The 27092-nt window shown below is 40.2% G+C and overlaps 2 protein-coding genes across 2 annotated transcripts in view; both read left to right on the top strand.

Moving 5' to 3' along the window:
* The window catches only part of LOC130076594 (low-density lipoprotein receptor-related protein 2-like), a 30525-nt gene extending 26672 nt beyond the window's left edge, over window positions 1-3853 (top strand). The window contains exons 33-36 of the mRNA XM_056241733.1: window positions 2872-3078; window positions 3160-3423; window positions 3516-3731; window positions 3846-3853. Of these exons, the coding sequence (XP_056097708.1) occupies window positions 2872-3078; window positions 3160-3423; window positions 3516-3731; window positions 3846-3853 (695 nt within the window). The remainder of the gene's footprint in view (window positions 1-2871; window positions 3079-3159; window positions 3424-3515; window positions 3732-3845) is intronic.
* Window positions 3854-5020: 1167 nt separating this feature from the next.
* Window positions 5021-25498, top strand: si:dkey-88l16.3 (low-density lipoprotein receptor-related protein 2). Its single transcript, XM_056241732.1, has 28 exons — window positions 5021-5150; window positions 5237-5452; window positions 5749-5901; window positions 5994-6257; window positions 7906-8121; window positions 8196-8348; window positions 8428-8694; window positions 8779-8994; window positions 9112-9297; window positions 9379-9582; window positions 9926-10090; window positions 10176-10391; window positions 11018-11247; window positions 11854-11983; window positions 12068-12261; window positions 16251-16437; window positions 16698-16913; window positions 18014-18197; window positions 18281-18482; window positions 19027-19191; window positions 19295-19501; window positions 20188-20737; window positions 21544-21669; window positions 22147-22254; window positions 23076-23309; window positions 24309-24618; window positions 24703-24820; window positions 25472-25498. The coding sequence occupies exons 1-28, from the start codon at window positions 5096-5098 to the stop codon at window positions 25496-25498; spliced, it is 5499 nt and encodes a 1832-aa protein (XP_056097707.1). The 5' UTR covers window positions 5021-5095.
* The last annotated feature ends 1594 nt before the right edge of the window (window positions 25499-27092 follow it).

Raw genomic sequence — 27092 nt, 5'->3', positions numbered from 1 at the left:
CACAATGACAACCCTACTTAAGTAAATACACTCACCTAAAGGATTATTAGGAACACCTGTTCAATTTCTCATTAATGCAATTATATAATCAACCAATCACATGGCAGTTGCTTCAATGCATTTAGGGGTGTGGTCCTGGTCAAGACAATCTCCTGAACTCCAAACTGAATGTCAGAATGGGAAAGAAAGGTGATTTAAGCAATTTTGAGCGTGGCATGGTTGTTGGTGCCAGACGGGCCAGTCTGAGTATTTCACAATCTGCTCAGTTACTGGGATTTTCACGCACAACCATTTCTAAAGTTTACAAAGAATGCTGTGAAAAGGGAAAAACATCCAGTGTGCGGCAGTCCTGTGGGCGAAAATGCCTTGTTGATGCTAGAGGTCAGAGGAGAATGGGCCGACTGATTCAAGCTGATAGAAGAGCAACTTTGACTGAAATAACCACTCGTTACAACCGAGGTATGCAGCAAAGCATTTGTGAAGCCACAACACGCACAACCTTGAGGCGGATGGGCTACAACAGCAGAAGACCCCACCGGGTACCACTCATCTCCACTACAAATAGGAAAAAGAGGCTACAATTTGCAAGAGCTCACCAAAATTGGACAGTTGAAGACTGGAAAAATATTGCCTGGTCTGATGAGTCTCGATTTCTGTTGAGACATTCAGATGGTAGAGTCAGAATTTGGCGTAAACAGAATGAGAACATGGATCCATCATGCCTTGTTACCACTGTGCAGGCTGGGGGTGGTGGTGGTGTAATGGTGTGGGGGATGTTTTCTTGGCACACTTTAGGCCCCTTAGTGCCAATTGGGCATCGTTTAAGTGCCACGGCCTACCTGAGCATTGTTTCTGACCATGTCCATCCCTTTATGGCCACCATGTACCCATCCTCTGATGGCTACTTCCAGCAGGATAATGCACCATGTCACAAAGCTCGAATCATTTCAAATTGGTTTCCTGAACATGACAATGAGTTCACTGTACTAAAATGGCCCCCACAGTCACCAGATCTCAACCCAATAGAGCATCTTTGGGATGTGGTGGAACGGGAGCTTCGTGCCCTGGATGTGCATCCCACAAATCTCCATCAACTGCAAGATGCTATCCTATCAATATGGGCCAACATTTCTAAAGAATGCTTTCAGCACCTTGTTGAATCAATGCGACGTAGAATTGAGGCAGTTCTGAAGGCGAAAGGGGGTCAAACACAGTTTAGTATGGTGTTCCTAATAATCCTTTAGGTGAGTGTATGTCTCTGGTTATTTGGACTTTTACATAAGTACTGAGATTCAGTACTTCCTCCACCACTGGACCCTTTACACAAGCCTCGGATACTACGGGAATAACAAAACCCGTGAATCATCCCAAATCTCGGTAGCGAGTGCAGCCTTACGGAGACTCAGGAAGAGGTTGCAACTTTTAGACGCACCTGGACGTTTCTGAATTGTTAGACAACTATATAAATGTATCCACTGAGTTACATTGATTCATCTCATCGACTTGTGTAAAAGTTAAACATGACTGTACATGCAAGTTGAAACCGTTCCCTGAGGCCTTTAGACGGCTGTGACGTTTTTTTGGTTGTGTTCAGTGCTCGTCTGTGCAGCAATGACAGAACAGTTTGCATGCTTTGCTCGAGCTTTTGCCATTGCATTAGAACTGGTTACACTGTCACTTGCAAATGGTGGGGCTGTGGGTGGAAACTTGCAGATTAAAGGCCCGTTCACACCAAGCACGATAACTATAAAGATAACGATAAAGATAACTAACTATATATGCGTCCACACCAACGACTGATAACGGTCTTTTTATTCTAAGCACGCGCGCGCCCGCGCTGCGGTTTCAAAGTAGACCTTTAAATTAGAATGGATTCTGATTGGCTGTCAGTGTTTTATCGTTCGACAGCTAGAAAAAAATCGTTCTGAAAGTGATCCCAACGATATCGTTCCTCATATCTTTATCGTTATAGTTGTGGTGTGAACTGTTATTCTTTAATATGGAGAACGATTTTTAGAATTATATCTTTATCGTTATCTTTATAGTTATCGTGCTTGGTGTGAACGGGCCTTAAGGGGCGGTAATATTATAAGATCCCCTTCCTACGTCAGAAGGGGAGCAAAACCTGATCGGCTTATTTTTTTACATGCTTGCAGAGAAAGGCTCACCAAAACGAAGTTACTGGGTTGTCACTTCATGTTTTCTGGGTTGGTAGATGCACTGGGGAACCGATTATAGCACTTAAAAACGGGAAAAGTCCGATTTTCATATGTCCCCTTTAAAGCATATTAAAAACACAAAAGATTAAGTTATTAATGTTTATATGTCTGTGAAGACCCCCTGTGGTGAAAATCAACTATTATCTGCATCAATAGCATCACCAAAATGAGTTGCAAAGGTTTCCGAAGGTTATTTTTTCAAAAATGATTCCCAAACTTTTTTTTTTTTTGTGATGAGAGTTTGGGTTGGAACGGTTGGTCTAACCAAAAAAAAAAAAAGTTTGTATGAGGAGTGGGCCGGCATAGCAAAATTGACTCAGCAAAATTGACTCCGTTCCAAACCAAACTCTCATCATTGGTTGAGTTAATTTTGCTATGCCGGCCCACTCCTCATACAAACTTTTTTTTTTTGGTTAGCACCACAGTGTTATTTCTACCAAAATCAACTTGCAAATGCCTTGGTTTATAATGTTGAAAATAATCCCAATTCCTGACCCTTTCTGGCTTTTTTTGCTTCTATATACTTTTAAGACCTCTACTGTATGTAAATTGCCTCTTATTATTGGTTAACCTCTTGGCATGTGAAATGTAACATGTGCTTATTCTGTGTTTAACCATTATTGATGAATGCCTGATCTCCATGTGTTCACAGCTAAGACTAACAGAGAGGAAGTAAATTCAGTGACTCTAAACAAAGACCGTTCAGGTTTTGCGCCTCCGCCTCCGACCTGCAGAAGTCCATCCGTGATGTGTCCAGGAACATCACTGTGCATTTCCCAGACTCTGTTCTGTGACGGGAAGATAGATTGTCCGGATGGTTCTGATGAAGTTTCGTGTGTACACGTTTGTTCAAAACCTGGTAAATCTCTGCTTGATCTTCAATGTAAATCTTTGCTTTTATTTTTGTTGAAAAGCACTGACATCTGTAATATTGTGCCAGATGACTTCCTGTGTAAGGACAGAAGGAAGTGTATTGATGGGAATCTGGTGTGTGATGGTCGCGCTCACTGCCTTGATGGTTCTGATGAGGTGGCGTGTTACATGGGTGCTAAATCCTCATCCTCGGGGCCATTAAAGTGTCGTACGGGCTCTAAACCCTGTAAGGATGGACGTGAGTGTGTCCTGTACAGTCATGTGTGTGATGGAGAGAGGGACTGTACAGATGGATCTGATGAACAGGACTGTGGTCGTCAATGCCAATCTGGTTGGACAAATTTCAGTACTCTACTTTATCACAACAATTTGGTCATCATATCCAAGTACTGACCCCATTATGCCCTTGTTCTTCAACCTCAGGGCAGTTCCAGTGTACCTCTGGAGGGAGATGTATTGAAATGAATCAGGTGTGTGATGGGACTCCTCAGTGTCTGGATAAGTCTGATGAAGCAGGATGCCAGAAACCCTCAATGAGCTGCAGCATGCGTTGTGACCGGGATACTCGCTGTATTGCTGAAATCTTCATCTGCAATGGGGTTAGGGACTGTCTGGATGGCACGGATGAAGCCAACTGTGGTGAGCCAACAGTTCTCCTGAACTGTAGTAAAGTCTAAGATTATGTAGTAACTGGATTAACATTAAAAACTCTTCCACACAAGCTCTTTCAATGTGCATGGTCTTGTACTGCAGAAATTTGACGGCATAAAGTTAGGTTCACTCCCACTGCAGGCAAATATCAAAAGTGTATCAGTAGTTGCTTGTTACTTTCACTCAATATCGGTATTCTCCACTTTTCAAATAGTGTCATATTTCAAAGACTTATTCTAAATCTGGTTGAAGAATGAAATGTTATCGATTACCTAATAAGACTCCACCTGCTCCATGTTTTGTGACAGCTGTATCCAGACCAGCTCAGACAAGCTGTGAGAGTCCCTCTGTACTCTGTCTGGGAACATCAGTGTGCATGTCTCAGGCGCAGCTGTGTGACGGCAGAAGAGACTGTCCAGATGGATCTGATGAAGCTTCTTGCATATATGCATGTGCTTCTACAGGTAAAATAAGTTCTCCCAGCTGAAAAAAAGTTTTAACCAGTCTTGGGTGTTTTGATGTCCTTGACGGGTTTAGACTGGTTTAGGTTGTCTCCCAGCTGGATCAGCTGACAAGTACCCCAAACCCTTCTAAAACCACCAAACAGGTCCTGCATGAAGACCAGCACGCAACCTTAGGCTGATTTTAGGCCTCCTTCTCCATCTCCTATTCCTTCCTTGTTCTCCTGCGTGTTCTTGTTCTCCTTCACATTTTTCCTCTCCCCTCATTCCTTAACCTTTTTTCCCCTTGTTCTTGTCTTTGGCATCCTTCTCATACTCCTCTTCCTTCACTGTTTTTCTCATCTGCTTCCTCATTTCATCCTTTGTTTTTCTCCTTGTTCTCCCTTCTCATCGTCCTCCCCTTCTGCCTCCTCGTTCTCTTCCTTTTCTCCTCATCCAATTCTGCCTCCTTTTCCTCATCCTTGTTCTTCTCCTTGTCCTCTGCCTCCTTATCCTTCTCCTCCACTTTTTTTCTCATCTGCTTCCTCGTTTCATCCTTTGTTTTTCTCCTTGTTCTTCGCATTTTGCCTCGTTCTCTTCCTTCTCATTCTCCTTCTCATTCTCCTCGTCGTCCTCTGCTTCGTACTCGTCCTCTTCTTCCTTCTCTTACATTGTGCTGTTTTCCATGTTATTCATACAGATGACTTCCTTTGTAAGGACAGAAGGAAGTGTATTGAGGGAGATTTGGTGTGTGATGGTCGCTCTCACTGCCTTGATGGTTCTGATGAGATGGGATGTCCCACCATAGCAGCTAAAACTACAACAACAGCACCCTTCAAGTGTCGTGTGGGCTCTAAACCCTGTAAGGATGGACGTGAGTGTGTCCTGTACAGTCATGTGTGTGATGGAGAGATGGACTGTAAAGATGGATCTGATGAAGAAAATTGTGAACTTCAATGCAATCCTGGTGAGATGTTACCATGATTTCACAATCTCAACCCTAGTTTATTTTTTGTCTTTGCTTATCTTTCTGGTATGCTGATTCATTCACAGGGATGTTTCAGTGCATTCAGGGAAAGAAGTGTATTGACTTCCGGCAAGTGTGTGATGGGACTCCTCAGTGTCCAGATAACTCTGATGAAGCAGGCTGCTGGAAACCCACCAAGAGCTGCAGCATGCGCTGTGATGGGAACACCCGCTGTATCCCAGAGGTGTTCATCTGTAATGGTATGAGGAACTGTTGGGACGGCTCGGATGAAGCTGACTGTGGTGAGTCTGCTGTAGAAACATCACAAATGACACATTTGCTCCTACATGTGGGCTCTGACAAGTGATTAGAGTCATTTTTGCACCACTGGTGTCAACAAATTAAACGCAACAAAAAAAAAATCAATGCGTTTCTGAGTCATAGTGTCTCAATTATGTTGCGAGTCACATTACTTAACTATGAAGGAATGGTCTATCAGACATTGTCAGAGTTTTGACTTGGATGGTAACGCATATTAAATATAATTCTAGTCTAATTTTAAAAAATAATTTGTTTTAACAATCGCCAATGGTTGCAGCCATGCCGACCCCACCATCACCGTGCAAAAGCCCTTATGTGGCTTGTCAGGGGACGTCACTATGCATCCTGCAGCGATATCTGTGTGATGGGAGAAAAGACTGTCCTGATGGATCTGATGAGAGACCGTGCCTCCGCAACTGCCCATATCGCAGTAATGAACACATTTACTTCGTTTTACTGATAATGTGTATTGTTTGAAAAAGTTCTTGCTGTCTTATAACTTACGATCTCTTTTTCTGCCAGGTGATTTTATGTGTAACGACAGGAGTAAGTGTGTGGAGAGAGATTTGGTGTGTGATGGTCGTGCTCACTGCATTGACCGTTCAGATGAGATGGGATGTCCCACCATGGCTGCTAAAACCTCAACAGCGTCATTAAAGTGTCGTGTGGGCTCTAAACCCTGTAAGGATGGACTTGAGTGTGTCCTGTACAGTCATGTGTGTGATGGAGAGAGAGACTGTAAGGATGGATCGGACGAAGCTGACTGCGATTTTAATTGTAAAACAGGTAGTCAAACCAAAGATTATTTTGTTCCAACACTTCATAAATAACGTAACAGAAATAGTTAATTTATTTGTATATGTATTTTTTTCTTTATATTACTGTTGTAGCTTTTAATCTTCTTCCTCTTCTTTCTAGTCGTCCTCTTCCTCAAGTCTATGGCTGTCCATAGAACTGTATTGTAAAAAGTTGTGAAATTTGGCACACAGAGGACAGTTTAAACATTAACCACAGTAAATTTAGACTCTCTACCTCAATCCTTCTAGCACCACCAACTGTCCAAAGTTGCACTCGCATTTATGCTGATGACTTTTGAACTGTGGGCTAGAAACCAAATTAGATTGCACCCTATGATGTCATTCACAAAAAAAAAAAACTTTTTGTGAACTTTCATGAAAATCAAACCAGATCATCTTAAGACTGTCGACTGAAAATCATAGAAAACCAATTTAGTCACGCAATTCTTGAACAATGCATGAACTGACTCCATGAAGAGCATGCCAAAATGAATGCGAGGCTACATCTCCAACTCTTTATTGTATTCAGACCAAACTTGGTGTTGAGACTCATGACCTAAGGATTACCTGCACAGTTTTGGTGCAGTGCCGCCTAGTGTTCAGGAGACATGAGAAATGTATTTTTGTTTCTAACTTCTGAACGGTCTTTTTATATTTGGTGCAGCAAGTCGAACGGTGCACAATGTTCCCATATCAGCCATTTTGGGTATCGGCCTCACATAGCCAGACCTTCAGATTGACGCAGAAGGCCTGAACTCCATCGCAGCTTTCATTGGCCAAGGACATGTCATTTTGTGTACCTTATGCTTCACGTTCAGCCAACAGTCCGTGGGTGTGATGACTGAGACTAACATTTTTTACAAACGAATTGGCACATTGTTACAAATCTGTGTCATTGCCACCATGTCCTGAAGGTATTTAACAAGTATAGAGACAGCGCCACCTTGTGGGGGAAAAATGCTAAAAGCTTTTGATTCATTTTGCATAATTGTAATGAATATGGTCTTAATAGATTCATTTGGCCATGCTGAGAACATACAGTAGATGCAAATTTTCCCATAGTCAGCTGATCTTTGTCCACCTTTTTGATTTTCTTTAATAACCTACTTTTAAAAACTTCTAGACCGTTTGTATGATTTTCACCAAAATCAAGTCAGATCATCTTCAGACCAGGTCGGCAAAAAGTCATTAATTTTGTGTTGAGAGAACTATTTCCGTGTACCACATCAATGAATTTGATGGCAAACTGCAACAGTTGCAGTTTGGCAGTATGCCATCAGCCTCAGAGGCTGACCACACCAGATCAATTTGGTTGTCAGTGACTCCTATTGGTCAAGTAATGAGCAATTGTCACATTACAAGTGATTGTATTTATGGGCATCCTCCATTTTGCTTAAAATCGCCTCTAAATGTTTTCTCATTTTTGCAGTTAGCCTGATTTTAGCTCCTCTTTCTGCTTCTAGGGTGCTTGGCCCTTTAATTGTTGATTGCAGCTATATATTTTTTTTTTTTAAATATCAATTGTTTTATGGCAGTTGTGGCACAGAAGTTACCTTTCACCTTGGTACTCAAACAGAGGACAGTTTTAAATATTGCTTATTCAAAAACTCTGTCTTAGTGGTTTTGTTGCTTCTCAGGGGAGTTTCAGTGTGCCCATGGGAGGAAATGCATCGACTCAAAGCTTGTGTGCGATGGCAAACCACAATGTCAAGATTTTTCTGATGAGAGGGATTGCTTCACACGCAGCAAGAGCTGCAGCCATCGCTGTGACAACAAAACTCGCTGCGTCCCAGAAAACTTCCTGTGTGATGGAGAGAAAGACTGTGTGGATGGCACTGATGAATCTGACTGTGGTGGGTATCTGATACTGAGATTGATTAGTTCAGCTAAATTACATCTATTCAATATCATCTTTTTTTTTCTGCAGGGTACCCCACAAAGGTGGTGAAGTGTGAAAGTCCTGCTGTATTGTGTCGTGATGGGTCGCTGTGCATCCCTCACACTAGTCTCTGTGATGGCAAGAGAGATTGTCCTGATGGATATGATGAAACATTCTGCTTTGACAGATGTCCGAACTCAGGTACTCAAAGGATACTATCTTAATTGCACAAGCTATGGCTGTATTACAAAAAATCTCACAATTTTCATTTTACTTTTAGGTGACTTTCTATGCAAGGACAGAAGGAAGTGTATTGATGGGAATCTGGTGTGTGATGGTCGCTCTCACTGCATTGACGGTTCAGATGAGATGGGATGTCCCACCATGGCTGCTGAAACCTCATCCTCGGGGCCATTAAAGTGTCGTTTGGGCTCTAAACCCTGTGAGGATGGACGTGAGTGTGTCCTGTACAGTCATGTGTGTGATGGAGAGAGGGACTGTAAGGATGGATCTGATGAACGGGGCTGTGAATATAAGTGTAAAGCAGGTAAAACGCATGAAGCTGATTCGTAACTGCTTTATGTAGCCAAGACATGTGTAAGTGGCATTTAAACCAAACGTTTCCTCCTAGATCAGTTCCAGTGCGCTCATGGGAGGATGTGTATCGACAGAAAGCAGGTGTGTGACGGCACACCTCAGTGTCAGGACCGCTCTGATGAAATGGACTGTTTCACTCGCTCACACGACTGCAAACACCAGTGTGACAATAAAACTCGCTGCATCCCAGAAAACTTCCTCTGTGATGGAGAGAAAGACTGTGTAGACGCCACTGATGAAGACAACTGTGGTAATGGTTTTAACTGAACTAATAAAGCATTTTAATTAAGCAAGCAGTTTAAAAACGACTTATTTTGCATTTAATTTGGGTTAAGATATTAAATGTACTCATTGATTTGTTTCTTAGCTCCTGTTACTGGCCCGTCCATCACAGACCCTTCTAAAATATCATCCCAGCCAGTCTGCATTAGCCCTTCTGTGTTTTGTCATGAAACCTCGAAATGCATCACACAATCCCAAATATGTGATGGGAAGACAGACTGTCCGAGTGGAGCAGATGAGCAGTCTTGCATACATTCATGTCCAGATCCAGGTAACATGTTGAATTTGTTCTATTCTTAAATGGGATGATCGTCCATGTACATTTGATGATAAGGTTTTGTACTCCAATCAGACCAGTTTCTGTGCAAGGACAGACAGCAGTGTGTTAGGAGGACCCTAGTGTGTGACGGTTACCCGCACTGCGCTGACGGGTCGGATGAGCAACAGTGTCCCACCTGTGCTTTACGTTGCGACCAGAAGATGGTGTGCCTGACTAAACAGCAGCTCTGTGATGGAAAACCAGACTGTAGAGACGGTTCAGATGAGAAGAACTGTTGTAAGTTCACACCTGTAATCATTTACTGAATTTATTTAATTATTTAGATGTCGGTCAGAACCCAAATAATTCTTTCTTTAGTGGAAAACAAAAAGCAATGTTTAACAATGTCTTGAATCCTATTTTTCCATAAAATTAAAGAAATATGCTATTGGAAGTCTTCGGAAGCCATACTAAACTTCGTGTGAGGAGCAGATCGAAATTAAAGTAAATTTATTAATTGAAAATCTGCACAGTAGAAAGTCTTGTGTCTGGAACAACAGGAGTATGATGATAGAATTGTCAGTTTTGGGTGACGTTACCATTTAAATTGGGCAAATATTGATTTTTTTTTTTGTTTCAGACACTGGTGTGGTTGCAAGTGCTTCATTGCCTCTGAAATGTCCCCTGGGATCCAAGCCTTGTAGGGATGGGAAAGAGTGTGTCCTGTACAGCCACGTGTGTGATGGAGAGAAAGATTGCAAGGATGGATCTGATGAAAGGAACTGTGAGCGTAAATGTAAAAAAGGTACGCTTTGACCAAATTGACAATTAATTGTATTTCTACTGCAGTTTTACTGTCTTTTACATATTTCAATAATTCAACCCTCCAGGCCAATTCCAGTGCGCTCATGGCAGGAAGTGTATAGACATGAAGCTTGTATGTGACGGCACACCTCAGTGTCAGGACCGATCAGATGAGATCAACTGCATGAAGCTCTCAGAGGAGTGCAGACACCAGTGTGACAATAACACCCGCTGCCTTCCTGAATCCTTCCTCTGTGATGGAGAGAAAGACTGTGTGGATGGCACGGACGAAGCCAACTGTGGTAGGTCAACGGCACAAAGTATTCATATTAGGGAGTTAATGGCTGTAACTGTAGCTTCAGTCCCAAGAACTTGTCCAAAATCAATCACAACTTTGCCCTTAACCCTTATGGGTCTCTGCTGAAGTTAAAAGAACTTGTGTCCCTTCATTTCGGGTCACAAGTTCATCTAAATGGCATGAGACTTCATGATTTTCTTGACACTTGCTAGCTCAAAAAAAAAGAAAAAAGAATTGTAATGATATCTGGTTGTAGCTGGCGTGCACAACACGAGCACATCCACAATGTGTAACGCTGTTACACACGCACTATTTTCTATGGAGAGTCCCCACAAAGATAGGGAAACAAAGTTTGTACAGTATAAAATGGTTATTCCGATTACCCTAAACCTACCAATCACAGAAAACTCTGCGTTTTTACATTTTCAAAAAAACATAATTTTGTTTGTTTATTAATCCATTTCCTTCATGGGGACCGCTGGCTGGTCCCCACCATGTAGGTGATCTCAGGTTTTACAATATAAAATAAACTTGTACACACACCATTTTAGCTTTTTTTTTTTTTTTTTTTTTTACTTTGTCCTGTGTTTGGACAGTTTCCCTTACACTTGGGCTTTATTTGTCCTGCAGTGGTGGAGCCGTGTTCAAGTGACCGTTTCCAGTGCAGTAACGGTCAGTGTGTGGCTCTGTCCCTCCGCTGTGACGGGTTCGCTGACTGTCGTGATCACTCGGATGAGAAGAGCTGTGCTCAGCCGCCTCACTGTCCTGTGGAGCAGCGCTGCCCTCACACTCACGAGTGTCTGCTGAAAGAGTGGCTCTGTGATGGAGACCAGGACTGCAGTGATGGGTCTGATGAGAGGGTGAGGAGCCGCACTGAGACAGTGTTTTGCTGTTAATTAAGAGTGTATAGATAGTCTTGTTCTAGCGAAACCTAATGCGGTTGCATATAGTACAAGTGCAAACACACCACAAACATTACCTATGTTTCTTTGTTGTGTCTTTGGAGTTTGTGTGGTTGGTTGTTCTTTGGTAGTTTTTGTTTGGTGTTATTGTTGTATGTCTGTACTTGTGGTGTTGTGATTTTTTGTTTGTGCTGGTTTTTGCATTTTGTGGTGTGCTTTTTTATTGTGTTTGTGGTGGTTGTAGTTTTTTGTTAGTGGTTTGTTTGGTGTTTTTGTAGCCGTTTTATTTTGTGGTTTGCTTTTTTTTTCTTTTTTTTTTGTGTTTTCAACATTGCTCTGTTGGTTTGAGTAGCCAGTGGTGTAAGTTTAGGGCAGATAAAACCCTTTTGTTGAACAGAGTTTTTTGGGAACCTTTTGAAACATTTGTTTTTGCAATTTTTGTCTGGTACCTTTACTAGTTTAAGTGTGTACACGTCAACTTGCACATTTGTCAGAGTAGGAAGGAGATAATCAAAGTTATCAATCTGTGCCATACAATCAGACCGGCTCTCTCTCTCGGTTTAGAACTGCAAGGTGACTCTGCTGAAGTGTGGAGAGTTCCAGTGGTCCTGTGCATCTAAAACTCAATGCATTGCGAAGATGTGGAAGTGTGACGGCGTGAAGGACTGCAAGGACGAGAGTGATGAATCTGGCTGTGAGTGCATGTCTGATCAATTCTAAACTCCACAACAGAATGCTTTCAATAATACTAAATTGTAAACATTTGCTTGTTTTGTAGGTGGTCAAGTGAAATGCCCGACACACTTGTTCCGGTGTGGAAGTGAGGAGTGTGTGGACCCAGATCTGGTGTGCAACGGGGCCTCTGACTGTGCAGATGGTTCTGATGAGGGTGTGGGCTGTCTGAAGAACAACTGCTCCAGTCCCAGCAGCCCATCATGCCAACACTACTGCTTCAGCACTCCACATGGAGCGGTCAAGCCTTTCTTTAATTTTTTTTATATATAGTTTTATAATACCTAGGGCCAGATTTACTAAAATCAAATCAGTGTGAGACCACAATCCGCTGATGGGAGTGTAAAGTTCTGCAGGTGATCTAATGACAATGCACAATTTAAAGAACTAAGGGTGATCCGATTGATTGGGTGCTGATCGTGATCAACCGATAAGAGCTTTATATAGTTTGATTGGTGGTCTCTATAAAGTCTGATCAGATAAGAGACAACTCGTGATTTAACTTTTTTTTTTTGATGGCAGCTAAAATTGCTTCACTACATTAACCGTCTGGTAGTTCTAGCCGGTGTCTGAAAAAGACGATACATATGCAACGTATTTGTGGAGAGCGGAGATGTTGCAACGACTGCAACCCTACCGCAATAACAGCAAGAAACTAGAGCGGTGTGATTTTAGTGCTTTTTCCTTCACAGCAGTGCACTTTCATTCCTCCCTGAAATCAGCTAGGTCAGTGATGGTCGTAGAATGCAAGCTACTGTTGCTAAACTGCAGGATGTGCTCTAATAAAAGGGTCATTAAAACCGCATTAAGCCCTTGAAGAGATGCTATTCTCTAGGGCTGGGCGATATGGCCCAAAAAAATTATCACGATATTTTTTTTATATCAGTCGATATCGATAATTATCACGATAAATGTCAAATCTTTATTTCTTTCACTTAGGAGCAAAAATCTGCCTTTAAACTTGAAAGTTGTATAAACCAGAGCGTTAATTGTGGTTTTAACTCTTTATTGCCAGAACATATCATGACAAACACTTGCCAAACAAGTGAACATTTCACAAATCTGAGGTAGAACATTCAAATATTTGTCATTTTTCCTTAACAAAATTAATATCTGAATAGAAAAATATTTCTTCAGCAGTTTGCAGTGCAGGCTGCAATATTCAAATTACATGTTTTGTCTCGAAATGCATATTTGACAGTAGGGATGCAGCGATTACCGGATTTCACAATTAACCGCGCTTTAAAACGTCACGGTTAATTAATCGTAAAGACTATGCTACACCGCGGACGGCACGGAACGGAACTTTTGCACCTAACACAAAACGAAAACAAAGTTACACCAGCGGTGCACCAGCTTAAAGTGTCGTGCTCGTCAACCACTGAGGGACTAAGCAGCGACGCTCTATTTCCACCGAAAAAACGCCTTAAGGGCCTGTTCACAGATCGCGTCTTTTGCGCGCTCAAGTTCATTTCAAATGTAGGCGCACGCGGTGTCCGCGCTCATAATGGAGTCGACGCGCTCGTTTTTTCCAAGCGCGTCCGCGCTGCATCGAGATAAAAACATCTCAACTTTTCATAATGCCGCAAGCGCACCGTGGGTCAAGTGACAAGAATCAACAGAGCAACGACAGACGCCTCCGGAGCGCAACCGCCCTATAGCGCTTTGGAAAAAGGAGAATGCGGCGTGCAACTTTCAGCTTCCAGTGCAACGTAAAAAAAAAAAAAAAAAAAAAAAACAGCGGAATGTTTTGGTTACGCAAGTCTGTGGAAAACAGAATGTGACGTGCTCTCAAGAGTTTCAGTCAGTGAACATTTAACTTAATATCCTATTGCTTTCTCCTGTCTGTGTTGAGTAAATGTCAGGCTTTGTAGTTGTAATATGCCCGGTGTAAAACACTAACATAAGATCAGGGCCGTGTAGACTTCTAGGACTACCAATTAACTGCATTTCAGTTATTAATAACACTGCATGAGAGATGTTCTCAGTTTCTTTCTATAATTTGTACTCAAACTTCAAACAAACAAACCAAAATAATGAGATTATAATAGATGATTTCCTAAAGGCACATGTGAAATTTGGTTTAATAATTAAAAAAGAGTATTAAAATAAGTACAATAATATTGGTGGATAACATTTGGACTATATTTGTTTTCTTTTAAAAGAAATACATAGGCCTAATATTTAGCTTGCATTTAATTCAATAGAGCCAAATACTTTGTTTATTCTTATTTTCATTGGGATTTATTATCCCTTTATAGTATTATTTATGTTTTTATGTCAAATACCAACAAGATATTGTTTTCAGGTTTTCAAGTTTTCTACCTCGGGTTGAAAATAAATTTAGAACAAACTAAACACTTAATAATTTTGTGATCTATTTCAATCAAAGTGCCCTGCAGCCTTTGACTTAATTTGTTATTTTTAAAAGAAAAATGCTGGATGTTTACAAAGCACTTCTCTTTAATTCCAAAGTCAGAGATTGATTATTGTTTGTCATTTTCTAATTTTGTACTGTGTTGTGGCAGCAATAAATAACACATTAAAATCTAGTGTTGAGTGTTCATGTGATATTATACATTAGTAGTGTTGTGAAATTAAGTGATGCATAATAATCGTGATAATCGTTAAATCGTGATTATTTCTCAGACAATAATCGTACTTACAAAATCTGTAATCGTTGCATCCCTATTTGACAGTGAGTTGACAGTAAATCTGCATCCTAACTCAAGCTAATACTACTGTTCATTAACAAAAACAGTAACATCTGTTTAATTTGGTAAAATGTAATATTCTGACTGTTTGAGTTTTATTAAAATTAACCATTGGTCATCCAGTATCATGCATTTAGATCATGATAACCACAGATAAAACCAGGTAAAGCCTAACCTATAGCACCTCACTATCATGGCAAAATGTAACTTTATGGTTTCTATGGTATTTGTATGAAAAACAGTAGCCTAACAGTTAAATACATTATTAAATACTATAATTATATTCCATTAGTCATTTAATACATTGTCTACATTAATATTATACAATTCAATATGTATATGCCACATTTCATGGTGCAGTTAATATTACTAGGCTAACCTTACAGTAAATCCATGGTAGGCTAAATGGATTCAGTATCAATTCACATTCTGACTGTATCGTTGCGCGCAGTGTTTCTCCTGTTTGTCAGCGGTGTTTCATCTGCCTTTAAACATTTGTGTTCTTCGCTGAACTCAAGCGCTTCTCTCACTGGATCTCGTGAGCGAGACGATCAGAGTAAACGCGTCTGCTCTAGTCTAGTGAGCTCGCGCTGCGCTGCCGTTTGGATTTTGAGCCGAGCGGATAAACGGTCCGTGAGGTGCGCGCGGTTCAAATGAGTTTCGTTCCGCTTTTGGCGCATAAACATTATCGAACATTTATCGACCTCTTGATATCGTTTTATCGAGAAATTATATCGCGATAATTATCGTTATCGTTTTATCGCCCAGGCCTACTATTCTCCAAGCGGCTTTCTGTGCGCGTGTACGGAGAATACGGTAGCAAAGTGAACTTTGACCCTCGTGTTTGTGCCTAAAACGGTCAAAAACAGAAATGTCAATTCCCAGCTTAGTGAATATTCTCTTAAACATTGTCGTTATGTATCAAGTGACCGTGAACCGTTAGTAAATAAGCTGCATGTGTAACAGTATATTGGATCCATGTATTAGGTCTTCAGACATTTAAAAATGGGCATAATATGTCTCTTAAGTTTCAGCTCAAAATACCTCAGATAATTTATTAGACCATGTTTTAAATGCCCATTTTTGAGTGGAAGGAAAAACGTGCTACTTTTGCGCATGCATCTTTAAATGCAAATGAGCTGGTGCTCTTGCCCCGCTTTTCAGAAAAGGGCGAAGCCTGTACCGCTCACATTGGTTTGGATTTGATTCTCTATCACGGTACATTGCAGTTCTTCATGAAAGTTTATCTGCATGCGCTATAAACCCATATTAGTTTAAAATTCTGATAAGCTGTGTGGCTTTCTGAGCGCACGCATCCGAAGCACGTGCACAGAGAGCTGGCTGTCAGACGGCATGTCAGTTTTAAACCAGAAGTGGATTTGCACTGAAGCAAACTGTTTGTAAATCTGGTCCCTAATGTTTCAATCATGATTAAAACAACTTAAAATGTAAACCCATTTTGAGCGAGAATATAAATGCAATCAGCTGTATGTTCAAATATTCTCTTGTTTCCAGAGATGTGGCTGTAAGACTGGCTTCAGGCTTCAGTCTGACGGTTTAACCTGCAATGACGTAGATGAATGTAAAGAGATTCTGCCCGCTGCCTGTGCTCATAACTGCGTCAACACGCTAGGCTCCTACCTGTGTCGATGCCAACCTGAATTTATACTGGAGCCAGATGGTCGCAGCTGCAAGACGGCAGGTATCAATCCATTCGTTTGTAAAGCGAACAACCACAGTTCACCTTCTGTGTGCGGCTCCTCAGCTGAAATGGGCCACAAAAAAATGCTAATGTGGGGCAAAAATATAATTGAAATATTTGCATGTGTATTTCCACAACTGGAAAATAGCAGAAATGTGCTTGTACCATATTGAGATCCAATAGTTTATTTTCTTAGTGTTCTACTCTATTAATAGTATTAACTCCATTTAATATTATATGTGAATCTTGTGTTTGTGCAGAGGAGCCCAGTCTTTTGGTCTCTGAACAGTATGAGCTGTTAAAGTTGGGTCTGCGAAGCTCCAATATTCAAGCTCTCATCACACCAGGACGGAAGCCCGTCTTCTCTCTGGACTATGACCTGAGAGAGCATAGAGTTTACTGGGTCAGTCTGGAGGAAGAGAGCATCAAATATGCCTTCCATGGGGAAAAGGACAACATTAGAACTATCGTCAAAGGTAAAAAATATTTTTAATATTTAATAAGCTCCGAGATGCCGTGCTACTATATTGTGAATGGTCACTGTTGAAGGCCATTGAAGGGCACGACGACAAGTGTTTTCTAAGGATGTTGTGAATTGACACACAGATCTGTTGGGTAAAGCGACCATAGTAAATAAAAGGTACTATTGACCAATGAGCATCAAGGACAGATTAAAAAAAGATGGACTGCGCATCTTCCTTCCACTGTAGGAAATGAAGCCAAAATATCCCTGAAATGGTCATTGACAGCAGTGCTTGCGTTTGATTCTGATTCAATCATGACGTTACAACCCATTTTATAGCATCAAATAACTAAAACCGAACTCATTGGTAAAACGAACACTTGGACATAAGTCTGCATAAGAACTTCCTAAAATGACACCTCTTTAGAAGAAAATAATTTGAAGTGTAATTGGATTTTTTTTTTTTTTTTTTTTTTTGGCTTGCGTCCCATTCGATTACATGGAGAGGGTGGGGTTCATGACCTTTACTGCAGCCAGGCACCAGGGGGCGATCAATGTGTTGGCTTCCCTTTTCAGGATGTGTGGCACACTTGGTCACAATGTAAAATCAGAATACCTTTGGAATAAAAAAGGCATGCGTTTAAATGCATGTAATTAGCCAACATCAAACTGTTCAATTATTGAAAAATTACCTTTTGCATCCTTCGGTGTAGGTCACATTTTATTACATTCAGAAATGTGAAATGGCAGTACATAACACCATGTTTTACAAACATTATATTCATGTATCTTAGTCCCTCATTCCACCATAAATCCTTTCAATTGAATGTTATTCAGAACAGGAATGAAAAATAGAAGTATAATTCATACAAATTATATTTTGGCATTCATAATTTGGCGTTCATAAATTAAAATACTGGCTCACGTACGTCTCAATTAGCTCAATGTGTGTTTTGTGGCCTTGGCAGTAGTTGCGTTACACGAGTCGCTTTGGAATATAAGTCGCACCATGTTTCAGATGATAAATGCATAATTTCTGAAGAAATACCTTAAGTATTTTAGGTCCAAGATTTTCAACTTGCAAGATTTTGATTATTTTTTTTACATGTTCAGGTGTGAAGTCAGACTCCATTGCTATTGACTGGATGGGAAGGAACCTTTACTGGGTGGATGGTGTTGCTGGGCAGATTCTAGCTGTGAGATTGACCAGCAGCATTGTAAAGCCCCAAAACTACATTGTAATTCTGGATAAGGATTTGGAGCAGCCCCGCTCGCTTGCGCTGCTGCCGCAGAAAGGGTGAGAAGTGCCTCCACAAGTTGGCGCTATTACATGATTGTTCATCTGTATGGATGCATAATGTCTCCGGCCGTTGCTTTTAGGATAATGTTCTGGTCTGAGATCGGAGGTCCCGCACAGATCGAACGCTCTAGCATGGACGGCTCGGACAGGAGGGTGGTGATCAGCCGCGGTCTCAGCTGGCCTGTCAGTGTGACGCTGGACGTTTTGACGGACCGACTATATTGGACTGACGAGAAGCTCGGATGTATAGGCTCAGCGACATTGGATGGAGAAAACATAAGGGTAATTTGAAGTGTAACATGTTTACTCTGCCGCAAATGGGCAGGTAAAATATGATGGCACACTGTTTTTCAGCTCTACTAGAATAGGTTTTCATGCTTGAATGTTAAAAACACCTTATTTTTCACATTCTCCATTGTTGCAGCACCTCACTTTCCAGTCTGTCAGTAACACTGAACAGAGACAGTGTGCTCTGATTGGTTGGCTGGTCTAGTGTGTTGTGATTGTTCGAGCATGTTTGGGAAATGTCCCGCCTCTTACATAACCGCTAGTTTCAACACACTACCTCAACCAGGCCTCGTCCCTTTATGCCTTGGGCGGGAATTATTTAAATGAGGAATATTGTGGTGTTCATTGTAGTCTTGAGTTTTCTTCCAGGAACTGGGATGTTTCAGGGAGTTCAGAAACAGTGACACTTGATATAGAGAATAACTCGTGCTTGAGGGACTTAGTGCTTTAAGACCTTTTTCATGCACAAACAGCAACATTACACGCTTGTAAAGTGAAAAAAACAATTGTTCATCTCTTTTTTTTTTTTTTTTTGCAGTTGCTACAGCTGTCTGAGATGCCCAGTCCTTTCTCTGTGGCGGTGTTTAATGACATGGTCTACTGGTCTGACACTCGTAGAAGATCCATTCAAGGTGCCAATAAACTGACTGGCAAGAACCGCAAAGTTTTTCTCAAGAGACCCGGACAGCCTTTCGGCCTCAAAGTGAGAATGATGATATTACACGTCTACAGTATGTATAGTTGTCTTGCATATCAATATATCGTTGCATTACTGATGAGTGTCTCCTCTGTCTGTCTTGGTGTAGGTTGTCCACCCTCTCTTGCAGCCCAACGTGTCCAACCCCTGTAAGAAGCTGAAGTGCTCCCACATGTGCTTGCTGGCTGCGGCGCTCAAAGCGGTGTGTCGCTGCCCGGCAGGACTTCTGTTGGCCGTGGACGGAGTCACTTGCGCCCCACTTGTCGATTCTTCCTCCTCTTTTCTTATGCTACTGTCACCTACCATGATCACACAGGTACTCCGCTTGAGAACGACTGAATGGCTTGTGAGACACAATAGTTTGTCGCCAGGACAGGTTGTGGTGGACCAACCTGATAACCAACTAAATTATAGCGTATTCTGTAATTAGGTTTTTAAGTCAACATGAAATCAAAATTTGCCTTTAGTTTAATGTGCATTGTCAAATTAACAAATTGATGAACCGATGAATTGTGCAGTGTTAACCAACAGCCAAATAGCTATAATAATAAATAGATAGTTTTAAATATTTATTATAATTTGATTCTAAACAATTATTTGATTCTAAACAATTATAATTAATTTAGAATTAAATAACTAGTTTTAAATATTTATTATAATTTGATTCTAAACAATTATTTGATTCTAAACAATTATAATTAATTTAGAATTAAATAACTAATTTAGAATATATGAAATTATATCCTATTAGAATTCAAATCCTATTAGAATTCAAATATGTATTATACTATATTTGATGCATTAGGATAGAATTATAATTTAATTCTAATATACGTTAATGTATAAAATATACATTCATAAATATAAAACGTTATATAAATGTAATAAATATATGGAATGAGGCTTTTTGCCATAGGTTTTTATTTTTTTATTACTGAACCTTCAGTGCTCCTTTGAGGAATATTGAGCCCTTAATTCCCTGACCTCTCCTCTTCTGCTCAGATCTTCACCAGGAGCCTTCAAGGAGAGGTTGGGCTGAAGACCTGGCCCGAGCACCGTAACCTGACTCTCCCTGGCGTGAAGGAGGCTTCAGACTTCGACCTGCTCCTCAGAGACCGCACGATCTCCCTAGCTGACGCGGGACAGGGCTCAGTGGCTCAGCTCAAACTCGGCAGCTCTGGCTTCACACCGATCGGCCCCGTGCTGCAGCTCAAAGGGGACCTGGTGACCGCTCTGGCTGTGGACTGGGTCACCCGTAACCTGTACTGGAGCAGCGTCAAGAGCCCGCAGCTGTACGTCACGTCCCCTGGAGGGAAGTTCACCGCCCTGGTGCTGCAGGCGGAGCTGGAGGGAACCATCTCCATCGCCCTGCACCCTCCCTCAGGCCGGCTGTGCTTCACCGCAGTGGGGCGGGGGGGGCCCGAGCCCATGCCTCAGGTCCACTGCGCTCACATGGACGGGAGGAACCGCACGCTGCTGTGGAGCAAAGCCAAGATGCCCGCTTCACTCGCGTTTTCTGAGAAGGGAACATCACTGTATTGGGCAGATATTGGTGCGTTTCCCTTTCCACAAATAGGGTACAGAGACATATCTTTTATGGGCAAGTCTCAAATGAAACGTGTGTCCAAGTTATAACAATTTTATTTTATATAACTACTGACCAAGTTATATAAACTTATTTTATTTATCTTCAGTGAGAAGAATTTATCCTTCATGAAGGTCTCACCTAAAAATCAGGATTTCTGTAAATACTGTGTAATATTTATTTTTATTTATATATATATACATTATACATAAACTATACCTTAATATATATATATATATATATATATATATATATATTAAATGTAATACACACACATTTTATTATAAATTGTATTATGTGTGTGTATATATATATATATATATATATATATATATATATATATATATATATATATATATATATATATATATATATATATATATATATATATATATATATATATATATCATTTAAATTAATAATAACATTTATATATAATTTAATTTTAATAATAATTTATAAAAGTTTTTGTTAAACTTGAGTATTAATATATTTTAATTTAGGAAATACAATTATTGTAATTACAACTACTAAACAAACTTGTATTTCCCAAAACAACAAAGAAAAGTTATGACTACAAACCAACATTAGCTAGCTCCATCTTAATTTAGGCTGAAGCTACAGTTTAGGATACAATCTGCTTGCGCACTTCTAAATAAAGTCACTTTCCACAAGTAGAAAACAAATGTTTGTTTGAACAAGAATTGAATGGCTTACTTTGTGCTGTGGCTTTTCCAAAGCAATCAATAATGGCAGCTGATTTTGTTTTCCAGGCAGTGAACTGATTAGCTCTATTAATATAGACGGCTCCGGTTATAAGCAGTACAGCACCGGACCTGCCTTCATGATCTCTTTTGCCCGTATCGAGAACATCAACTTCTGGATCACCCTGGAGAACGGTAACAATTCAAGACTTCCAGAAATCCAGTTTCCAGAGTATGCACTTCTGTGTCGGTGCCACTAGATGGCATGAAGCCATTAACTTCCTGTCTTTACTCCTAAAATATACAAAAGATAGATCTTTAATATAAAATATATTTATTAAAATACAGCACTTCAAGGCTTCTGTAACCAAGTCTCAAATAAAACTTGTAGAGTTTATAACTCTTTCTCTATGAATTTTACTTCATAAACTACAATTAATTCATTTATAACTCTTTGTAACTCTAGGACGGTAGTCAAATTCCATATGTTGATAAATCAAACTCTTATAAATATCAGTATTTGTTTCAAAAAGCTTTCAAAACAAATGTATTTCAGGAAATTAAGACATTGCATTATTCTAACACATTTCATGTGCATTAACATTTTGATTTTTTGTTTAACAGTGCATTAATGCAAAGGCCAGCTGTCAAAGTTTGTGCTTCTTGAAACAGGTACAACTCGAGTGTGGTACAGCGATGGCTTCCAGCCCAAGCAGATGTGGTTTGAGGTGAAGACGAGCGTTCTAGAGTTGAAGGCTTTCAGCAGGTCCAGTCAGAAAGGTATTCTCCGGTCTGTGTGTGAGAGGGGTGTGTCGCGTGTGTTCAGGGAGCTTCACCACACAATAGACACATCTAGAGTTCTCACTGAAGTACCGAAGTGCACACTCACTCTGTTCAGAATGACGTGTAAGCAGTATACATTTACATACCATGTACAATAATAGGAAGAGCTGCATTTTCTGTATACTTGAAATGCCTTAATAAGCCAACACATTTTGCCAAAATGCACACTATACAACAGAACACACTGTGCTTAGTACTTTATCACTATGGTTTATTCCCCACACTGGAAATGCAAGGCCAAATTGAGTGCATTGACAAATAGTTTAAAAAAAATCTTAATCTGACAAAGGTGGATTTATTTTTTATTAAACCTCTAGTATCATTTTATCATTTTTATCTTTTATATTTGTTTTTTTACTGTCTTTAAATTATTTTTATTTATATTAGATTTATTTTTCCTTATTTTCATCATTTTTATCTTTTATATTTGTTTTTTTACTGTCTTTAAATTATTTTTATTTATATTAGATTTATTTTTCCTTATTTTCCTATTTTTTCCTTATTTATGAACACTATCTATACATTTAGATTTTTGTATAACTTTGTCTTTATTTTCTTTTATTATTTTAATTTATTTAGTTTCATCTCTATCTTTTAATTTATTATTTATAAACAAGATAAATAAATGCATATTTATTTTACCTTTATTTTCAGTAAGTCCGCCAGTGTTTCAGTCTGAACACTACAGTACCGTATGAGTGGTAACCCTCCCTAAAGTCAGTCATGTGACCTCTGGTTTTGTCTTTTCAACCCACCAGGAACCAATGTGTGCTCTGAGAGCAATGGGGGCTGCAGTCACCTGTGCCTGCCCTATCCCGGTGGACGCTCGTGTCGCTGTGCGCAGGACTTCCTTTCTGTGAACAAGACTCAATGTCTTTCCAACCTCAAGTGCCCTGTTGGCAGTAAAGCCTGCCGGGACGGCCTCAAGTGTGTCCCTGTGTCCAAGTTCTGCGACCAGGTCCCAGACTGCCAGGACCGATCGGATGAGGACTGTGAGTGATTAGTTATTCTAAACGACATCATATATATATATATATATATATATCGTCATCTAATTGCTTTCAAATAAGATATTACTGATATTAATCATTTACTGCGGTGCACATACGGGAACTGTATTAACAGTAGTACATCAGTTAGCTGAGAACGAATGCGAATCACTGAGTAAAGAAAGGATGGAGCAAGACTTTAATATGCATCAAAGTAGTGAGAACGACAGACAATCTGCATTAATAGACAGTCTTATGTAATCGAGGCCCACAGCTGATTAGCAGAAGTAGTTCAGGAGGAAATAATTCCCGTTAGCCGGAAACTTGCACAATATAAAACTATTGAACACCCGGTAGAAAGTACATCGATACATGCATCAATAGTATTTCATACTTCCAAGTTGTGATTCTGAGGAGCAAGTTGGTCCAAATAAAGTGGGTACTGTCCCATCTTTAATGGATAAGCGTTTTGTAAATCTCATTTAGACCATACAGAGATTTCAGAATCAATCGTCAAAAGATTATACTGCTATTGTACAGCTGTGGAAAGAGAATTTGACTCTTCACATCTTCATCCTTTGCAAAAGCAGTGGTTAAAATGACTAGAGTCTTCTCAACATGTACACAAACCAGCTTCAGTTTGAGGATCAAAGTAGACGTAGGTCACAGGCAGCCAATTAAGACCATAGGCCGCCATTATGCCAATGTGTCACCGTTACATATGCAGGTCACTGAAGATAGACCGGAATCGCATGACGATAATAACTTTATTTATTGTGCACTTTCAACTTTACAGACCGTTTACATTCACAGAAGGCTGTGTAACACTACATGAGAGAGAATATTTGAATAAGCATAATAGGGGCACATTATATTTTAGTGGGCATTTTTGTCATCTTGTAGTACCGCATTTTAACATGAATGATCTTTAACCTGGTATTAATGTTCAAAACTCACACAAACCAGACTGTCTTGCCTAAATGATCTCCTGCTTGTTGACAGGTGACCTCGTGAAAACCAAACCAGGTCTCAAATCCAAATCTGGACCTTTCTCTCTGGACTCTGCTGTGGGACAGTCTCCGTCTCGAGACGACGAGGGTGTGGAGCAGGATCTGGGCGGTCTGTCGTGCGAGGAGCGATGCGGGAGTCACGGGAAGTGTGTGAGCGTGAAGGGAGAGCCGGTGTGTGAGTGTGAGGAGGGCTACAGCGGGGATCTCTGTCAGAACACTAACTCCAGCTCCACTGGCCTCGCGCTCTCGCTCAGCTTTCTCTTCGGCGGAGCTCTGCTGGCCGCCGTCATCCTCAGGAGGAGGTTCACACTTTTAATATCATACATGCATCTCTTCTCAGCCACATACTTGGATTTCATACTACCCCAATGTGATTTTATTTGCAGAAGGATGCACGCAGCAAGGGAAGAGGCTACTGAAAAAGAGACGCTGGTGCCTACTGACGTGAAGGAGGACATAACCTACTCTCAAAACTTTGATAATGAGTTGTATGATCCAGAAGAGGTACCATCAGGCTTCGTTTTTTACTAATCTGACAATCTTCTTGAGCACAAAAGGAGTTTTGAAGAATGCTTGCAGCACTGTTTTACATACAACAATAGTGACTAGTATGGAGTAATAATTGTCCGTGAATTTAAGTAAATATTATAATATTTATTTGCACAATTTATATTTGTGGATCTATGGAATTTGTGGAAATATGAAACGGTTCTTCTTGGATCAAAGACTGCCAAGATCAAAATTTGACTAAGACAAACAGAAAGGAAGACAGACAGAATATTGAATGGGTTCAGAAGACTTAGACAAAGAGAGACAGAAAAAAGACAGACCAAAATTTGACTTTCATTCTTTACTTTTATTGTATGGAGGCCGGGAAGTCGCCTGAAGGAGAAACAAAGACCTGCAAATTACAAAAACTGGCCACAGATTTGTGGGTCTTGTTTTTGTTTTTTCTTCTCCTACATGTGACTTCCTGCGCTCTGTAGAGAAGAGCAGCCTGGACATTCTGCTAAAGTTATAATTGTGTTCTGCAAAAAAGTAGTCATAGAGGTTTGGAATGACATAAGGCTGAGTAAACAAATGTAGAATTTGAAAAATACTCTAAGTTGATTCAGAAATTAATCCTATGACTTTCCTTCCCCCTCTTTCCTGTAGGCTGCGATTACTCCAGTTGTCAGCTAACTTTTTTCTGTGTCTTTTTTTAAATGTCTAATAAAACTATTGACTTTGCAAGAAATTGGGTGTGGTTTACTTTCTTATTCCAATGAAAAAGGGCTGTAGTGTAAATCATTGTAAAGTCTAATGTCAAGAAAAGTGCCTGTGACGTACTGTATATAAACTTGGAACTGATGTCAAACTGCAGGTGAAATATTTACACAGCACTTAGAAAGAAACAACACAAGCTTAATCCCAGAACTGAAATGCAATGGGGGCGGGGAAACAGAGTCTAGTTTTTTTAACGTCTTTGCATTATTTCTAACTTGAAACTACTTTTAAATGTTTCTAACTTGAAACTACTTTTAAATGTAAGAAGCAGATGTTTGGCAATAAGTTGATCTGCTGTTCTTTGCTCAATATGGGAGTGCCTCACATAGTTGTAATATACCCTTATTTTGTGGGTGTGTATTTTCCTATAGCTCTCGCTCAAAGCTTTGATGGCTTTATTGAATGGTTATTTGAGTTGCCTTTTTATAAATGGTGTTCCTCCTTGGGCTTGAGTCACTTCTGTCTGCTTCTATGCACAACACAAAAGGCTTGTTTGGCTATGCAAAACCAGGCCTACTTTCAATACTCTGTTACTCCACCCCATCGCCCTCACCGAAACATGAGCCAGTATCTGAACAAGAGGCTCTCCAGTGTGAATCGGGACTAAGGGCTCTCTGTTTTGACGTCAAAGCTGTGTTTTCCCAGCAAAAAATCTCCACTTGTTTTGTGGTTTTTGTTTGCTTTTTCACTTGTTGGTCCACATAAGATTAGCTCATTATGTGATATGATATGCTAAATTGTTGATTAATGGGTGTTTAAATTCTGCATGAAATTGTGTATTTTCTGTGGAATTCCATACAGGCCTCCATGATATAAAATGCTCATCTCAACAGTTCAGGTTATTTATTAAGAGTTGAGCTTTTCCACACAAATTTAAAGTGTTCACCCAAAAATAAAAATGATCTCGCCCTCATGTTGTCCCAAGCCCGTAAGATTTCCGGAACGGTTTAAGATATTTTAGATTTAGTCCGAGAGCTTTCTGTCCCTCCATTGAAAATGTATGTACGGTATACTGTCCTTGTCCAGAAAGGAAATAAAGACATCATCGAAGTAGTCCATGTGACATCAGTGGGTTAGTTAGAATGTTTTGAGGCATCGAAAATACATTTTGTTCCAAAAATAATAAATGTATTCAGCATTGTATTGTCTTCCGGTTCTGTTGTGGATCCGCGTTCAGTGCTGACGTAAGACGCTGCTGACGTGTGTCTGGTGCGCCCGAGCTTCGTTCAGTCTGAGGGAGACGCACGCTATAAACAAAACAATCTTTGCAAACATGTCTAAGGATTTCGACACAGAGGAAGACTTGAACTTTTTTTGGCCAGCCATATATATTTGAACCCGAATACACGGACGCACCAGATACACGTCAGCAGCGTCACTGAAGCGGATTGACAACAGAACCGGAAGACAATACGATGCTGAATAAAGTCGTAGTTTTTGTTATTTTTGGACCAAAATGTATTTTCGATGCTTCAATACATTCTAACTAACCCACTGATGTCACATGGAC

This window comes from Rhinichthys klamathensis, unplaced genomic scaffold (genome assembly GCF_029890125.1).
Source record: "Rhinichthys klamathensis goyatoka isolate OS25496 unplaced genomic scaffold, OSU_Roscu_1.1 h1tg000665l_1, whole genome shotgun sequence".
NCBI classification, from domain to species: domain Eukaryota; kingdom Metazoa; phylum Chordata; class Actinopteri; order Cypriniformes; family Leuciscidae; genus Rhinichthys; species Rhinichthys klamathensis.
This window is presented reverse-complemented; position numbering and strand designations above follow the sequence as displayed.

Excerpts from the sequence above, each read along its gene's own strand:
- si:dkey-88l16.3 (XM_056241732.1), top strand. The coding sequence starts at position 5,096 with ATGGACTGTAAAGATGGATCTGATGAAGAAAATTGTGAACTTCAATGC. Across the intron at positions 12,262-16,250 it reads TCAGCACTCCACATGGAGCG|AGATGTGGCTGTAAGACTGG; the intron begins GTCAAGCCTTTC and ends TCTTGTTTCCAG. Across the intron at positions 21,670-22,146 it reads CTGGATCACCCTGGAGAACG|GTACAACTCGAGTGTGGTAC; the intron begins GTAACAATTCAA and ends TTCTTGAAACAG.